We start from the raw sequence: 17,180 nt of genomic DNA on the forward strand, positions 1-17,180 counted from the left end.
TTATCTTTGAAAGTCTCTCCTTCAGCTTCTCTTTCTTTCTGAATCTTTTTTTCTGTTCTTCTTTCTGTTTCTTTTTTCTTCTTTCAGCTGCTTTCAAGAGACTCTGGATGTACTTAGGCTGACAGCATTTCATTAGAGGAGAAAGAAACAAGTAACAGATTAAAAAAAAAAATATATATATATATATATATATATATATTGAGTTTACTACATTTCTGTGATGAACTTGAACTAAACTTTTTACTCTACCTTCTTTTGGATGGTAACAACTAACTTGTATAAAAACTAAATAAAAGAAAGTTCCTTTTTTTTTCTCTCTCCATGATAATATTTTTTTCAAAATAAAAAACATTAAAGTTAAAAATTAAAGTTATTGAAAAACATAATTTACTAGTTCTGCAATGTTGTCTCTGACTTAATGTGCTTCATACAAAGGTTCAGCTAGTGTAAAATACAGATTTTTCCCAGTCAGCACATCCTACACTAAAGCCAAAATGTACTGTAGTATATGGATAGGGATGTTAACACCAGTTACGTCAATCACAAAACTTTAATGTGAATGTCTCTTTAAGATATCATCTGGAAAATGTCTGTACTGATATAGCAGGATGTAATTAATATTTCACAATGAATAACTTTAGTTTTAAAAGTAAACAGATATTAAATACAAATTTTTGGATTTCAAGAACCACAAATGGGTTATTTGAAAAAAGTAATTATTTACTTTAATAACCTTGGCAATGTAAGACTGTAGGACTTTTAAACACGTTATTGATTAATGTAGTAATGAGGAACATAACTGCAGAGGTCCTGCCATTTGGGAACTATCATTTGTTATCTAAAGGTAATTTTGCCAAATTATACCAAATGGGACTCTACTTTTTATCATTTTCCAGCACCTAAATCTTAATTTTGATAAATCTACCGTGAACCAATTTATCAAGGGTGAGCACTTTCTTCCCAATATTCAGAATAGCAATTTTTTTAAAAGTTTCCATTAGAAATTTAAACACTGATATTTATTTCATGTTATTACATTACAAAATGCTTCTAGGTTAAATTTATCTGTATAAAACTCTTGAAAATTCAGAACTAAACCATCCAATTTTTCATTTTTTTTTGGATTGATATATACATACAGACAAAGGAAGCCAATATTTTAAAGGAAGATCTTTCATTTAAAACACATTATTACTTTCAGTGCTTGAGACACTATAGAAATTTTGTGTCTTCCCTACTTGTGTATTATCCCTGGAATGTTCCCTTTTAAGTTAAATAAAGATCAGCTCAATTTTCTTCAAATAGAACATGAAATTAATATGACTCACAGTTATTTGGCCATGGAAAAAATAATCTATTTGAAATAGCAAACAACATTTTAACTGCAGCACACTGGTTGACATGTAGAAATAAATGTAAAACAGTCAAGTTTTGTTTTGGCAGTTAAATTGATTATAAAAATTATTTTAAGACTAATTTTTTTCTAAATTTAATATTTTTATAATGAAACATATTCATTCAAATGTGAACTTTTACTGTTTCAATGACATTTTTGATGTCTGTCATCATGGACAGATGTAATTAACTTCTTTATCACAGTCCAGACAGCTATTAAACAGTACTAACATATAAATCAGTAATATATTTAACAGATCGTTACTGTCCGTAAAGATCAGCGATAGTCGCTTCTACAAACATGGTGAAAGAAATTACGATAAGAATATTTATATTACATCTAGGTTAGACCAGTTTTATTGTGTCATAATAGAAACTGCAGGTAATTCCATAAACTAGTTTTAGCAAAACTTATTTTATTTGTAACTCGTTTTGTTTTCAAAGCAGTATAAATAGATACAACTTAAACACATTGGCTTAAGAGTAAAATGTAAAAAGGAAAATAATAGAACCTGTCTCACATATTGAATTTCTTGGTTCATAAAAGTTTGTTAAATGAATCAATCATCAATGGTATACCAAGAGAGATTATTTTAAGATAAATTTATGTTACATAATATCAGAATTACCTTATGAGCATTGGAATTGGATGACTGCTTGGCTGCTTCTTTCTTTCTATGAATTTCATCATATATGTTGTCATACTCGTAAACTGTGGGGTCTTCATCTATGGCTTTTTTCATTTCTAGCTGAGTCTTTGTAATTAAGCCAAACACAATTATTTATGCTCAAGGACTTTTCTTTTTCATGTTTTAATGATTACTGGGGTTTTTTACTTCAGAGCTTAAAACTATTCTATGTCTCTTTGATAACTAGAAAGTATTTTTTAAAAGCAAACAACATCAGTAAGTTTCAATGACCATATTTAATAAATAAAAATCAAGCATCTGATTAATTTATAAAACAAAGAAATGTTTATCTTAAAGACTGTGTGTAATTGAACTGAAAGTAAGCTTTTATGTTGAAACAAATACATACCTTCAAAACAGATAAAAACTATGATAATTTTTTGATAACAAAAGACTAAATTTAATTATATTCATAGCTTTTCTTGTATAAGTTAAATAACATTTAAACAAAATAAGATTCATCATGAATAACTGATTCAGAAATAAAGAGGAAAGTTAAAGTTTACTTATTCTTTATTTTATTTTGAATTTTTAAGGCAAGTTATACTTCTTAAACCTTATCAATTTAATGGTGAGTAAAAATCCACTGTTGTACACTAGAATGTCAAAATATTATTCTGTAATTTTAGTTTTTTACATAAAGTTTAAGAGGATAAACATTTATTCAGTAACATGTAGTTATTCTATAAAATTATTCCACAAGTTTTGCCATTATGGGTCTTGTCTGATGTAGTGTGCAATTAGATATTGATAAAATTATTATTTTCTATGTGTGAATTTTATAGGACTTGAAAACAATGCAATTTATCCTATACGAGTGTATTCAGTGGCAATATTACAGCTACAGCCTTGGATTTTCTGATCCACAGCCCAGAATGCTAACCATTAGGCCTGGGGTCGACAACCCTTCAAAGAAGAAGACAGTGGAAAGTCTAAGGATTTACAACGCGAAAATCAGGACATGCCAGATAGCCCGAGAGCTGCACACATCTCATTAAAGAGCCACAAGTTGCCGACCCCTGCACTAGGCAATGCCTGACCCTTGAGAAAATTATTAAACCAGAATCATGAGGAATACCAAAGTTAGTTAAAATCTAAAAATGAATATCAACAATAAAAGAAGTCAATAATTATAATTAAAACACTATTATTGATGATACTAGTGATTCATTTGTTACACTTTAAAAATAAAAGCTTTGTCTTAAAACAAGATGAGGAGATTTTCAATGCAATTAATAACAAGTTTTTAATCTAGAAAAATCAAGATTAAATATATTTAAATTAAAGTTTTAAGAAATACTAGAAAAGCCTGATGTCAATAATTAATAAACACTTAAGTAGGTTTCTTAGAATTACTGGATACCAGGTTAATCTAAAGTATTAAAAAAGACTCCAAGTAATATTTGAATTCCTCACTCTAGAGCTAAAACACCTCCAACTTCAATATGCTTGTATTTTAACCATAATAGAAGCTACTACACTGTAAAATTTTATGGTGATATATAAAAACATTGGTGTGATTGTGATAAACAATAAAATTAATGTTAAATAAATATTTAATTGAAATATACATGCATTTATAAAAAAAAACAAAAAACATAAAGTATTTAGTTATTTTAAGTTTTAGAAAATAAGTTCTTGGTCATGAAAGAGATACTCCTTTAAAATTTATTTTGGGGATTATAATTTCTGGAGTAATAAGTTCTCACATTCTTAAATTTGAGCTCATTACATCTCATATAACAATTTAATAATATCTCAAATTAAGTTACTTTTGTTATTATGCACAAAGCTATGCAATGGGCTATGTTTGGTCAGCCCACCATAAGTATTGAAACCTAATATTTAGCATCAGAAGCTCTCAGACTTACTGCTGAGCCACTGGGGGGCCTTGAATTAGATGATTTGTAAGTGCAACACATATCAGACTAAAGTAAAAAAAAAAAATCAGAATTTAATTTCTTGAATACGTATAGCTGTATTAATTCTATCAATGTGAACATTTATAAAAAATTCAAATTTTCAAATGAATTGTCATGAAGATAAAAAAAAAAGCAGAATTTGAGACAATTTACTCTACATGAGTTACTTGTTTCAGAAGGATTTCTAGAAAAGACATGAACATGTATTTTCTGGTTTCAGGAAACAAAAAACAAATGGCTAGCCCTCACATAGTGTCTGCATACTTTTACATCAAAAGCATGACTACCCATTAGAGTAACAAACATCAGGGTTCTATTTTAACGGTCATCCGAGATGACTAAAAACTTCCTCGGACGACCAACTTTAACCCTAGTGTTGTCTGATGGACGACTAGCCCCCTGCAACAGACTTTTACTCAAAACAGCATTGCAGTCTACTGTACACTTATCCATTCACCCACTACACATGTAATGTTGACTCTGATCATTGACAAAAATCATCCATAAATTCCACAACTATGAATTTGAAAGTTTAAACCACCACAAAAATATCTTTTGGTCCATTTTTTATTAAAAAAAATTGTATTTTGTACAAGAGAAATATTGGTACATTCCACCAAAAAGGGCTGAAAATGTTAGGGATTGTTTGTTTTGGTGATTGACTAATAATGCTGTTTTAGTCACTAAACATTCTATTGTGGACAAGCTGCATCTCTGTGCTGTTTTATGCATGTAACTTTTGTATGGAGCAGGAAAGGCTGGCTATGTGTGGTAAAACAGTACAGTGTATACAGCTCAGTTAGTTACATTACCACACATTGCATTACACAATGTTTGTATGCATATACATTGAGAACACAAATATTTAGGGAAATTAATTTCTAGTGTAAATGCTAACGACAATAAAATTAACATGGCTGCCTCAACTTCTTAACGATAAACCTTCAGTAGGAACTAAAATGATAAAATTTATAAAATCAAACTTACAAAACAAAATTTTCATCATTAATCGTCAAAGTTGAAAAACTGACTCCCTTTCGATTATTAGTTGACTAAAGATCCAAAACTGCCAACTTAACATTAATTGTACTTTTTGGAAATAAATAAGATATAAACATCAAAATTCTTGTAATTGTGTCTTTTTTTTTAGGGTCTTTGTAAATACATCAATATTGTTATAACTGGATCTTTTTTGAGAGTCTATGTTTTTTTTTTTCATACAACCAATAAAGCCTTATAGACAACCTCTGATAAAGGTCAGGTTGTCCTTAGGACAACCTAGAAATTGCTTTAAAATCGAGCCCTGAAAAACAACAAAATAAACACCCATAAACTGGTTTTAAAGGAATATTTCAGCACTATCTGTATATCCAAGATCATTTTTATCACTCACTATAGAATCCATTTTAACATTATGTTACTATACGGATAAATTGCTGGATTCTGTTGAGAAATTTTAGGTATAAGAATCGGTTACCTTAAATGCAGTAAGTGTCTCGTGTGTGATCAGAAACTATTAAATCAAAAGAAGCATAATGTACATTTCAGCTGAATAAGGTTTTTTAGTTTAGTTTGTATGTTGGACTGAAGTTTATGTTCTGGCTTCACTTACTTTCTACAATCTTAGATGCAAAGAAAGGACACAGGAAAACTTTACCTGTTTTTTAATTCTATTCTTGAATGATTCCTTCTTAATTGTTTGTTCCAGAGAAGTTGCAGCATCCTATGAATGAAAAACACCAAACAAAGAAAAAACAATTGTTACTGATTGCTCAAGAGACATTGTAGCATCCTATGAGTAAAAAAAACAGAGAATTAATTGTTACTCATTGTTCAAATGACATTACAGCATTCTATGAGTAATAAAACACAATTCATCAGTTTTTTTGGGAGAAAGCAAAATTACAGCATAAATACATTGGAATAAAAAAAAGCAGTGATTAATGTTAACATTTTCCTAAATGGACTCAGGAACCATGGAAGGGAGAAGTATGTGTCAGGTAACCTCGGAGAGCCCTGACTGGGCAAAAGTGGGAAAAGGAGGGAAGGGAATAGAATTGTGAGACAACGGGGGAAGGAATGGAAGCAGAGAACCAGGTATACTGAAACGACTTTCAGAATCCACAGATCAACCTTCAAGGATCTCAAAAAGTAGGCAGTTGAAAAACGTCTGGCCCCATCAACCCAGATTCTAGAAGGGTAGTAAGAGTAAGACGAATACAGGAAAACATAATCAAATTACTTGGATCTGATCCCCATTAACTGAGAAGTTACACCAAATGCTGTGAATCCAAATAAGGAAATTTGGAACAATGATAATCAAAAGAATAACCATCCACAGTATGTGGGGTCGAGGCATACTGATCTCCCAAATGCAAATGCTGCCCAAAATTTCACACACGAACCCCAATATCCAAGGAAGGAGGAAACACTAAATAATGACCCCAAGGCTTATCCCTGAGAAAGGCAGAGGTTGGAAACAGGAAATAAGTACAGAACATAATATACCTGAATAACAAGTCCACCAAAAGGGAAAGGAGTCTGGGCAAGTCTCCCAAAATGACAGGTAACTCTGAGGCATATCTAAGAGGGGGGAAAAGGCTACCCAAATCCAAAATTAATATATCACTGAACACATTGTGAGGGCAATCATCAGTGTGTTCTGATGTGGCATGAAATTGGTCAACTCCTGACCAGAGCAGTCACTTCATGGGCCGAGAATCGTGGTTTCAACCTGTTGGACATGGTCAGCAATTCTGCTGCCGCAGTAAGAGCAGTCATAGTCATAACCACCTGAAACTGCAAGTGCATAACTAACAAAATCAAACGAGGAAAGAAGATAAAATAAAATAAATCACAACTCTCTAAGAAATGGAACGAAAATGTAAAATAACAAAATAACTAAGTCAGAAATTCACAAAAGTAAAAATGTGTGGATAGATTAATTAATACATGAATGAAAAACGTCTAATCAGTAGGACTGTCAATCTAGAGGTGATTAGAATGAGCATGATTAAAGAGGGTGCTAGTTACAATAGGATTAGTGTCACACTCCTATTGGTGGAGGGTTCCTGCATGATCACTTGCATGTTAGTATACAGTAATAAGTGGGAGTAACAAGGCTAGAGGCGAGTGAAAGTTTGTACTAATAGAGGGCAGTAGAAGATGAGAAAGCAAGATATTGTATCAGAAAATAGTATTACAGAAAAAAACAACATAAAAACTCTTTACAAATTGCAGTGGTTTTTAGTTTTCAAGGAAATTTGTTTGAGGACTTGCTACTTAATTTTAATTTGTGAGAAGACTATCTACTAGTTGAAGCTAAATAAATGTATGTCAAATTCTGCCACAATAGGCCAATCAGCAGGAAACCTCCTAGTTGTAGACCAACAACGGAATACTTTCCATTTGCGTTGGTACATTTCCATGGAAAATGGACAGATGGAACCAGATAACAAGGAGGCAGCTTGATGTGTGAAAACAGATTTTCTCACCAAGGACTGGACAAAAACCAGACATGAAGATACAGGATGTAGGACATGTGACTGAGGTTGACAAAGAAGATAGGGAGAAAGTGGAAGAGGGACAGGACGGGAGAGGAGCAATCACTGTAGTCGTGGAAACCAAGGCTGAGCTGAAGGGTAATGGGGGTGGAAAAATGATCCATAGGAAGGTTCCATCGATCATGAAGTACTCACTGAAGGGATCTCATATGGGCACGACTGAGGGGGACCAGTGATGTCAATGATGATTACATTCTCTAAAGCAATAGAACCTCGCGAGCAATAAGCGACTGAACCGAAAGGGCATGGCAAACCAACAGTTCCAGTGAACAATGATGTAAAGGAGAAGGTTGGGCCCGACTGATACGAGTGTTGAAAAAGATCCCTAAATGGACAAGATATTGAGTGGGTTTTCCAACTTGATCAACCAGCGCATCCAAGCTGCCACAGAAATAATCTACTATGTACAATTGGCCAATTCCTGTTCAGAATGAGCCAGGAGAAGCCTGTCATCCATGCAATAATGAAATCACAGCCACAGAGCATGGTGATGTCGATGGAAAAGCTCGGACTGCTCAGCAAAATACAGAAGTTGCTGAGGCAAGTCAGAAGGGGAGGGCCCATAATTAATAAATCACTCAGAAATATTCAAACCTAAGATAAGGATGAGATTGAGGTGATATCGGTATATGTAGGTTAGCATTGGAGATATCCATTTTGGTCATCTACAACCCTGGAGAAAATGTTCATCTCAGGGTGAGAAAAGACTCCATGGTGAACCGGGGTTGTGAAATGAAGCAATAGAGGTGAGATAAATTGTGTACCAGCTACTAATCCCTGGTTTTCTTGGGGACAACATAAAGGCAGGAATAAAAACTCCAGGAAGGATGGAGAACAGGTTTGATGGCCCAGTGCAAGAGCAATTCCCAAATAGCTTCTGACAGATGCTGGCTGGTCATGGGATCTCGTGGAGGAGGGAAGGAAATGTGGCAAGGAGAGGTGGGAGGTGGGGAAGAAACTGGACAATGAATCCTTTTTACAGAACAAGAAGCACTTATTGATTGCTGACAAAGGAATGCCTGCAATGAAGAAACTTGAACAGCTGAGATCACACAAGACCAGAACCCACTGGCTAGTCACAAGCACTGGTGGTGATGAGGGGTGCATAGTCAAGGAAAGGAATGAGAAGAAGTATCCCGAGTATAAGGTATGAATAAGGGTTGGGAAGGAGAATGACAAGAAATGGTAATTGGAGGCATATGAGGCTCTGACTGAGACAAACGGGCTAAGATATTTGTTAGGGTGGATTGTTGTTGGACTGATGTCACTTGAGGCTCTAAAGTTTCCAGGACTGTATCAAAAATGTAAAGCCTCAGAAAGGGGGTCATATTTAATCCGTAAGATATGTCGAGGGTAAACGGACCCAAGCCAATATGGCATCATGTCCTATAAGGTCCCAACAACAAAGAAACCACATATGTAATGCCAGAGATGATGAGGACATGCAGGCTAAAGTGGAGGACAGAAGGTCAAGGTTATCTCCAGAAAACCCTTCAGGATTACTGTGGAGAGCCTCAGATAGGAGATTTGTAAGGATGACACAAGCGAGAATATTGGGCATGGGTAAGACTGACAAATGATTCAGAAGCTGCCCCCCAAATAAACAATAAAGAACCTAACAACTGCTGGTCCAAAAATGGGTAGTCAGCATGATGGTAGGAAAGTGCGAACTGATCTGAAGTCTGTGTGGGGTGCAGCATGTTAATCCCCTCACTTAATTGCAAGGCAAAGTGATCAGCATGAACCCGAATATCAGATGAGGGAGGAAAAACCAATAGGGTTGGGAAGATTGTTAACTTTGGAATTCATTGCACAGAAAGGTTCACCAAATTCAAATGCAGAAAATATGGCAACTAGCTAACTGATAAATACTAATAGAAGAAATAGGCTGAATGAAAGCAAATTAAATTAAAAAACAACCACTTTGTGAGGAAACAAAGTCAAATATGAAGCATTAAACAAGCAAAAGAGCATGTCCAAACACAAGTGCTGCCAAAGAAGAAATGATAGTTTGGTAGAGTGAAGAGGGAGTCACATGTGTCACATGAGCATGTCATGCTCTTATTGGTTAGGTGATGATGCATGATGATTTGCATGCGAGACATGTTGGAATCTTGCAATTCCAATATGGGGGGAGGGAAGGCTTGTGGCATGTGTAAATAAAAAGTTCGCATATAGAGGGCAGCACTGAACAAGAATAGCTAGTCTTGTAATAAGAGATAAGCCCCATATCTGAAGACCTATTTAAGCATCAGTCATCTAGTGATAACATTTTCCCTAACTGAAAATGTATTTCCTATAGATACTCAACTCTTTACACATATTAGCTATTTTCCTCTCGAAGTCATGCTAATCTGCCTGAGAAACTTGCATGCTATCAGCCTTGTGAAAACTCCCACCTAAAATTCACAGTAAACGTGAAATCATGCTACAGCATGATTTTGTTTGACCAGTCAAAGGCCAAAACATGTTTTCAGTACATGATTACATTTTTTTATTTTTAGTCTACAAATTATAACCTCATAATATGTAGAGAGAGCTACCTTGACTGATACAAATTAACAACAAAAAATATTCTGGAGTCATTCTTTGATTCATAATTCAATTAAGATAACTGCTTTGCATATTATTTATACACATATATTAGCAATATTTTTGACTTTTAAATTTCAGATAATTTGTTAACTCTGATGGTAAGTTTGCACTAAACCAATTATAACTTTCACCACTGTGTGGTAGTTCATATTTGGACGTCAGCTTAAATAAGTGAAACTTTTATCACAGTACAGACACAAGGTGTTGGTTAGAATATTTAATATATCTTTATTATTTCCAGTTTGATTTATGTTTATAACTTTTTATAATGATTATTCAGTATTTTTAACTCAGTATATGGATTTAGGACTAATCTAAGCCTCCTGGACTGGCCAAATCTTATGAGATATTATTGGGTTAATGGCCAAAAAATGGTTAACAGCAAGGATACCCAACTGATGAAACAATGTATTCTAATCATTATAAGTAGTATACATATATACAGTATGTAAAAATAACACAGGTTTTAAAAATGCATAATAATGTAGTTTTAGTATATACACTGCATACTTTAAATGAATATTTCAAAGCAATGGCTTCAAATACAAGGTTTAATTACACAAAATTACAAAATTTAATATTACGAGTAACATAGCATAAGCTTTGGAAAATCAAATTCATACCTGTTTTTTGACAAAATAATTTCTCAGTTAGACTCATAAACTTAATTTGTCAATGTACAAAAGTATCAGTATAACTTAAGTCAATGTAGGTGAATAAAATTTCCACTGAAGTAAATTTGTCTAGATTGAGACATTACTAAACTAAAAACAATCTCACATTACTGTACAGATTTTTTTATATAAACATATATCAAAAGTAAGAAATAATTAAATAAGTACATACATAAAGTCCTCAAAATAGCAACTACCTAACAATATAACAAACGAATGAACTTTATTATTCAACAATAGGGGAAAGAATAAAGAAACTTAAGTCGTATTATCATTTTCAGGTCATCATGATTGCATTTACACAGTATACAGAGATGTCTTACCTCTTCCTCACTTTCATTGTCAAATACAGAAGTTTTCAATGCCAGTTGGGATTTTTGTGCTTTTTTGGGAATAATAAGACCATACCTATAAAAAAAAAGATTTTTAAATGATATATTACACTTCAAACTAATTTTAATATTATGAATAATCAAATGTTTATGCTGGATTACAGTATGTTAGTGAGTTAAAATTTTCATAAAAAGAAATAAGATACAACATTTCGGGCAATGTCCTTCTTCAAGTATCACTAACTGAACAGTAAATCCGTAAACAAAAACATTCTAGATCGAAGGTGATGTGACAATGTGACAAATATATATGTATAACAATGCTCATAAACAATGGAAACAATAGAAAGTGATAAATAAATAAATATATATATGTATACAAGCACGTGCACACATATCTACACATATATACAGGTATACCCAAATGATTATACAAATACATATATACACATATACATTATAGTTTAAGAAGAATAGATACATAATTTACTGTATAAAACTTTTTAAGAAAGGATAAAACTAAAATCGGAAATATTACAAAAATCTAAAATGTTCATTTAGCCCATCGAAGTGAAAAGTTCCCAGGTCAATTAGTAATGAAGTAGACTATTAGTAATGAATAAGACTCTTGGTAATTTTGAATAAACCCAATGACAATCTGTTTGGTATTTCCAAAAAATTCTATTAGTAATGAATAAGACTCTTGGTAATTTTGAATAAACCCAATGACAATCTGTTTGGTATTTCCAAAAAATTCAATACCAATATTCATACTTATTTTAATAAGAAAACTTATCAAATTTATCTACTATTTTCCTGCTTAATTTAGCCTTCACACCCAGAATTAGTGCAGGTGATTATTATAAGTGCAAGATCACTAGGCATAATTGTTACCTAATGTATGTGGAATAAAGATACTCAGATCTCTGGTCTACTAGTAATTACCTCATTACATTTTTTTAGCTTCAGTATTACTACTACTGTTAATAATTAAACCAAGCACTTTTAGTTCTATTATTTACAAAGTTCTTTAACACTCATAAAATGTTTGACTCAAAATGTTAAATGAAAGAGTGCTTGTTCTAATTATTAGCACTGGAATCAACATACATCACTATCTTCCTGCCAACTTACCACTCTTACACAACTCCACAAAAAAAGTTGTCACTTTAAAGCTAACATGGATTCACTAAAGAGAAATCTTGCCTTATTAATTTATTAACTTTTTTCAAGGACATTACTTACTATCTTGATGATGGAGAAAGTGGATACTTGTGCACATAGACTTACAAACAGTTTTAATAAGATGCCATGTAAAAGATTAGCTAACAAAATTGCATAATAGAGGTTGAAGCTTTTCTGTAAGGTGTTTGGATGAAAGAAAGCAAAAGGGTTCAGAGAATGGCTACTAAAATTATTTCAGGAATGCAAGGGCTATTTTATAGGGATAGGTTAAGATCTCCTACCCTATTTTCTCTTTAGAAGAGAAGGGTAAGAGGCAATTTTATTGAAGTTTATAAGTTTATCAAGAAGACTGATAGGATAAAGGGCTCTGTTTTCATTGTGGTGCATTTTGAAGACAAGACGAAAGGACACAAGTTTAAGACTTGGTAAAAAAGCAAAGATAGGCTAGGATCCAGTTAACAGTTTTATTTCACCAACTATATGATTAGCTTACAGAATGAGATACTGTCAGCAGTAATGGAGGTCAGCACTTCAGAAGAGTTTATGAAAGAATTCAATGATTTCTTGGGATATAAAGGGTAGGTTTGAATTTTTTACTTTTATCAAGAGTCGGTGTGCAAGGGCAGCCTGGAAATGTTGAAGAACTAAGAGTTCCCTTGTTATCCATGTGTTACAATGAGTCATCTTAATGATGTTTAATAGACTGTCCATAGTCTGTTACTCATTGAAAACATCAACTGACATAATGTTACTTGTGATGTCTCTTGATAAGTGATGCCAGCCAAAAAAACTTATAATAATATTAAAAATGTTAATAATAAAAGCTGTTTGGATTGTAGAAAATATTAACATGGTACAAGTTACAACACTATGCAGAAGAAGGTAATCTCTTGATTAATATTAACATATATTATAATAAGAATCACTTTTTATTTCCATCACCAAAAATGATGGAGGTTATGTTTTCACCCTTATGTGTGTGTGTGTGTGTGTGTTTGTCAGCACGATTTCTCAAGGATAGCTGAATGGATTTGGACAAAAAGTTGGCATACATTTGGACTATGACCAAACTTAGAAATGAGTAGTTTTTGGAGGATCAAAATCATGAAAAGCCAAAAAATTCTTATCTGTTAACATGGTGGCTGATTTTTCACACTATTTTTGCTTTGTAACTCAGTCAAAAATAATCAGATTTTGATGGAACTTAGTTAACATACGCAGAATATTATCCCTCATTGTCTTGCCGAAAATGGTCCGTGTCCGTTGATAAAGACGGACATATTGGCACATTTTCGTGTTTTTTTTAGGGCCGAATATGATTAACTCTGCATGTTGCAGGTATGCGCTTTACTGAGTGCCCCTCTATATATTTTAATATTAATGCATTGATATCAATACTTAACACTTCGTTGATACTGAATATGACCATTTTGTGTTTAAAAGTTAGCTCAGCTTCAAGTTAAGTTGCAGCTGTTAATTTTTTTACAAACCTGAAAAGGGGTTAAACTATTTAAATTTAAGTAACTATAGCATTTTTTAACAGTAAATTAATTTCGAGCACACAATTACACACAACAAACACTACTGTAATAAGAATATTAGCTATGACTAAGAGCCTTCAAAAGGCTGGTATTTAACTTCAAAGTTCAAGTCTAATAAAACTAAAAATAATAAAAATTAACAATGTACTTACTGCTTCTTGTGCTCCATTTTGTTTTCAACTAGTTGTGCCACCTACAGTATCACATAACAATACAAATATAGTTTAATTTTTTAAATTACGTTTTATTTTAGACTAAAACTAGAAGTATTTAAAATATGGCTACTATTTTCATCCCTTACAAGTATATGTATTTGTAAGTATGTAAAAAAACACAGCGATGTATTTTACATCTGCCTATTGAAAGTTTTATTCTTTCGGTAGCTATAATACATTGTATTTTTAAAAAATTTTTTATCATGAGTAGTTGGAAAAGTAACCATTTTGAAATTTGTATCTAATTACGCTCATATGTGCATGTATCAGTAAAGTTCCATAATCGTAAACGGCTAAGAACTGCGTAGTATAACTTAATAGCTATCAAATTTTCATTCTTATTTGAACGTCCTCTTTGAGTCTTGACTAAAGATATTACTCATTTTACGCTGTACATAAACTACTGATATATCAGCACTTGGCTGCATCAAGAAATATTTGAATAACAAACACTCGCTTTGCATCAATAAACACTTTTAACATGGAACACTAACAGTATAAGCGTCGTTAAAATACAATTATAAAAGTCACATATCTAAGCGCATACCAGTGTGTAAAGAAAGAAACCACACTCCTTATAATTATATATATATTCTTTTTACTAAAAGCTAGAGAATAAACACGAGAAAAAAAGGAAATTCCAGTAAGAAGGCAATATTCCCCAATGCTTCAGTGATGTCTCTATTTTCATATGGATATCGACAGACCTGTCGTCTAGTATCTTAAAATAGTAACGTATTCATGTTTAATGATTATTTTGTATACACAAGTATAATAAAAAAAAATTAAATTTTATAAAGACAAGTAGGGATCGATATATATGTAATCCAACTAGCTATAGTAATATAAAAAGATTTAATGCTAAAAGAAGTATTGAAACAATAAAGTCAAAACTACAAAAATTGAGTTGCATAACATTTTAAAAATTTATCCCTAATTAGGTAAGGATAAATATTTTTTAAATTTTAAGTAACTGACTTTTTGTAGTTTTGACTTTCTTGTTTCAATACTTTTTGTAGTATTAAAACTTTTTATATTATTATAACTAGCTAGGTCACGTATATATCGATCCCTACTTGTCTTTATGAAACTAAATTGTTTTATTACACTTGTTTGTTTCTTTTTTTATTAGCTATATTTTTGTGCGCCAGCGATACCAAGCGTGGGGCACGCGTATACCTGATTCGATTTTATTAGTAATTAGTATCTTTACCAACCTAACCTCAAATCTAATTATATGCCCAAAGTAGCGCATCATCCGTTTTATGTACTTATACTAGTATCCTTTACGATACAAGAAAGGAATCATTGGGACCCCATGTGGAAGAGTTCTGTGAAAAAATTAGAACAATAAGGTTTGTTGTTTTTTCTCTACGCTTGTCATTGAAAAGTCACTTATTTATTTACTTAGATGAAAATACGTTGAAATATTAAATTTTGATTCATTCCATAAACACGTATATATCAATTTAGGTGGCTTTATAAGTACAATAACCTTTAGTTTTGCTCGTCCAATACTGTGAAATAGTCATTGTTAATATTCAAACATTTTAAAGGTGGTTTTATACGAGCGATTTTTATGGCCGTAATTTTGTTTCATCACGATCCCTACTATTAAGTACTAGTATAACGGTACTTAATTGGCTTCTACATTTCTGCGATGCTTGAATGGCTTGAAGAGCTTATGTTGATAGCGAAGAAGAACTTAGAAAATTTTAGAAAGTGGAAATTTCGACTTTCAAAAATCAACTTAAATATAGCCCTACAACCTTCGCAGGAGTTTGTTTAGTAGATGTGCATGGATTTTTGTGCAGTATACCTAGCAGTTTTTGTTGTAGGATTCAGTGTTTGAATGGCTTGGAAAGAAACTTGGTCAGTAGCGATGAAAACATTGATAAAATCCTCCATTCTCTTTCAAGAATCAACATAAAGATAGTTCCATGACCTGCGCAGGGGTTTTTTTTTTTTTTTTTGCTTACGTTTCAGTAAAATATTCTTAGCCGTTTTTTCCGTAGGCTTGTGAAACAAGAATAATATGAATAGTAATAGTATGAAGAACAAATGGATGAATTTTGAATTTAGTCTAACAATCGGAAAATCAACTTTTTGCTATTATCAGTATTTTAGCAGACTTAGCCATTGTGGTAGAAGGTCTTGAGTATTGTTTCAAGAACAAATCTGCTTTTTAAGATGGATTTTGCATGTATGTTTTATTAGAATTTTGTGAAATTCTAGGGTGATCCCTATTATGAACCGCAATCGTGGCTCACGACAACGTATATAAGTGCATTTAGTACTTAACATTACCTGGGCGCTAGTCGGGCTTCCATTTGTTCCCGACTAGTGAAGGTGGGTTTTCTCGGGGTACTCCCGTTTCCCCCCACATCAAATCCTTTGGCACTGGATCTACAGATCCCAGCCTAGGCAATTGGATCCACTGCCAGGCCCTGCAAAGGCTCGTTTGTTTCACGTTGTTTCGATAACTTGTCAAAAAACGGCTGTCTACTTACTCCTTCTTCAAGATCAACCGGCCTCTGCTACGCCTTGGACTTGCCTTGCCCTCACCTCTGCCAACTTGCATCATCATACGTATATATACGAGAATATATATTTTTTATTTATATTTTTCTCTCTCTCTCTCCCCTATTATTATTATTATTACTTCTTCGCCCATACGGCTCATTAATCCGCTGACCATTAATTGAAACTTAACCTTATGCCTCGAGCAGGGTGAAGAAGATTACCAAATTATCGAGCACCCTTGATTAGTAATTATTTCCTAGGAGGGAATAACTGCCAGAAACAACGACAACATTACCAAAAGAGGGCAGGGCGAAAACTAGGATTTTCACAAAAATTCTCCTTTATGTTTTTGTTTTTTTGTTTGTTTTTTGAATTTCGCGCAAAGCTACACGAGGGCTATCTGCGCTAGCCGTCCCTGATTTAGCAGTGTAAGACTAGAGGGAAGGCAGCTAATCATCACCACCCACCGCCAACTCTTGGGCTACTCCTTTTACCAATGAATATGGGATTGACCGTCACATTATAACCCTCCCATGACTGAAAGGG

General features: G+C 32.9%; 1 protein-coding gene across 1 annotated transcript in view; it reads right to left on the bottom strand.

Moving 5' to 3' along the window:
- The window catches only part of LOC106478210 (nuclear speckle splicing regulatory protein 1-like), a 41,228-nt gene that overhangs the window by 12,813 nt on the left and 11,235 nt on the right, over window positions 1–17,180 (bottom strand). Inside the window, 6 exon segments of the mRNA XM_013938736.2 lie at window positions 2–67; window positions 70–118; window positions 2,025–2,150; window positions 5,664–5,729; window positions 11,162–11,246; window positions 14,049–14,089. Coding sequence (XP_013794190.2) covers window positions 2–67; window positions 70–118; window positions 2,025–2,150; window positions 5,664–5,729; window positions 11,162–11,246; window positions 14,049–14,089 — 433 coding nt within the window.

The sequence above is a fragment of the Limulus polyphemus genome, unplaced genomic scaffold (assembly GCF_000517525.1).
Source record: "Limulus polyphemus unplaced genomic scaffold, Limulus_polyphemus-2.1.2 Scaffold190, whole genome shotgun sequence".
In the NCBI taxonomy this organism is placed as follows: Eukaryota; Metazoa; Arthropoda; class Merostomata; order Xiphosura; family Limulidae; genus Limulus; species Limulus polyphemus.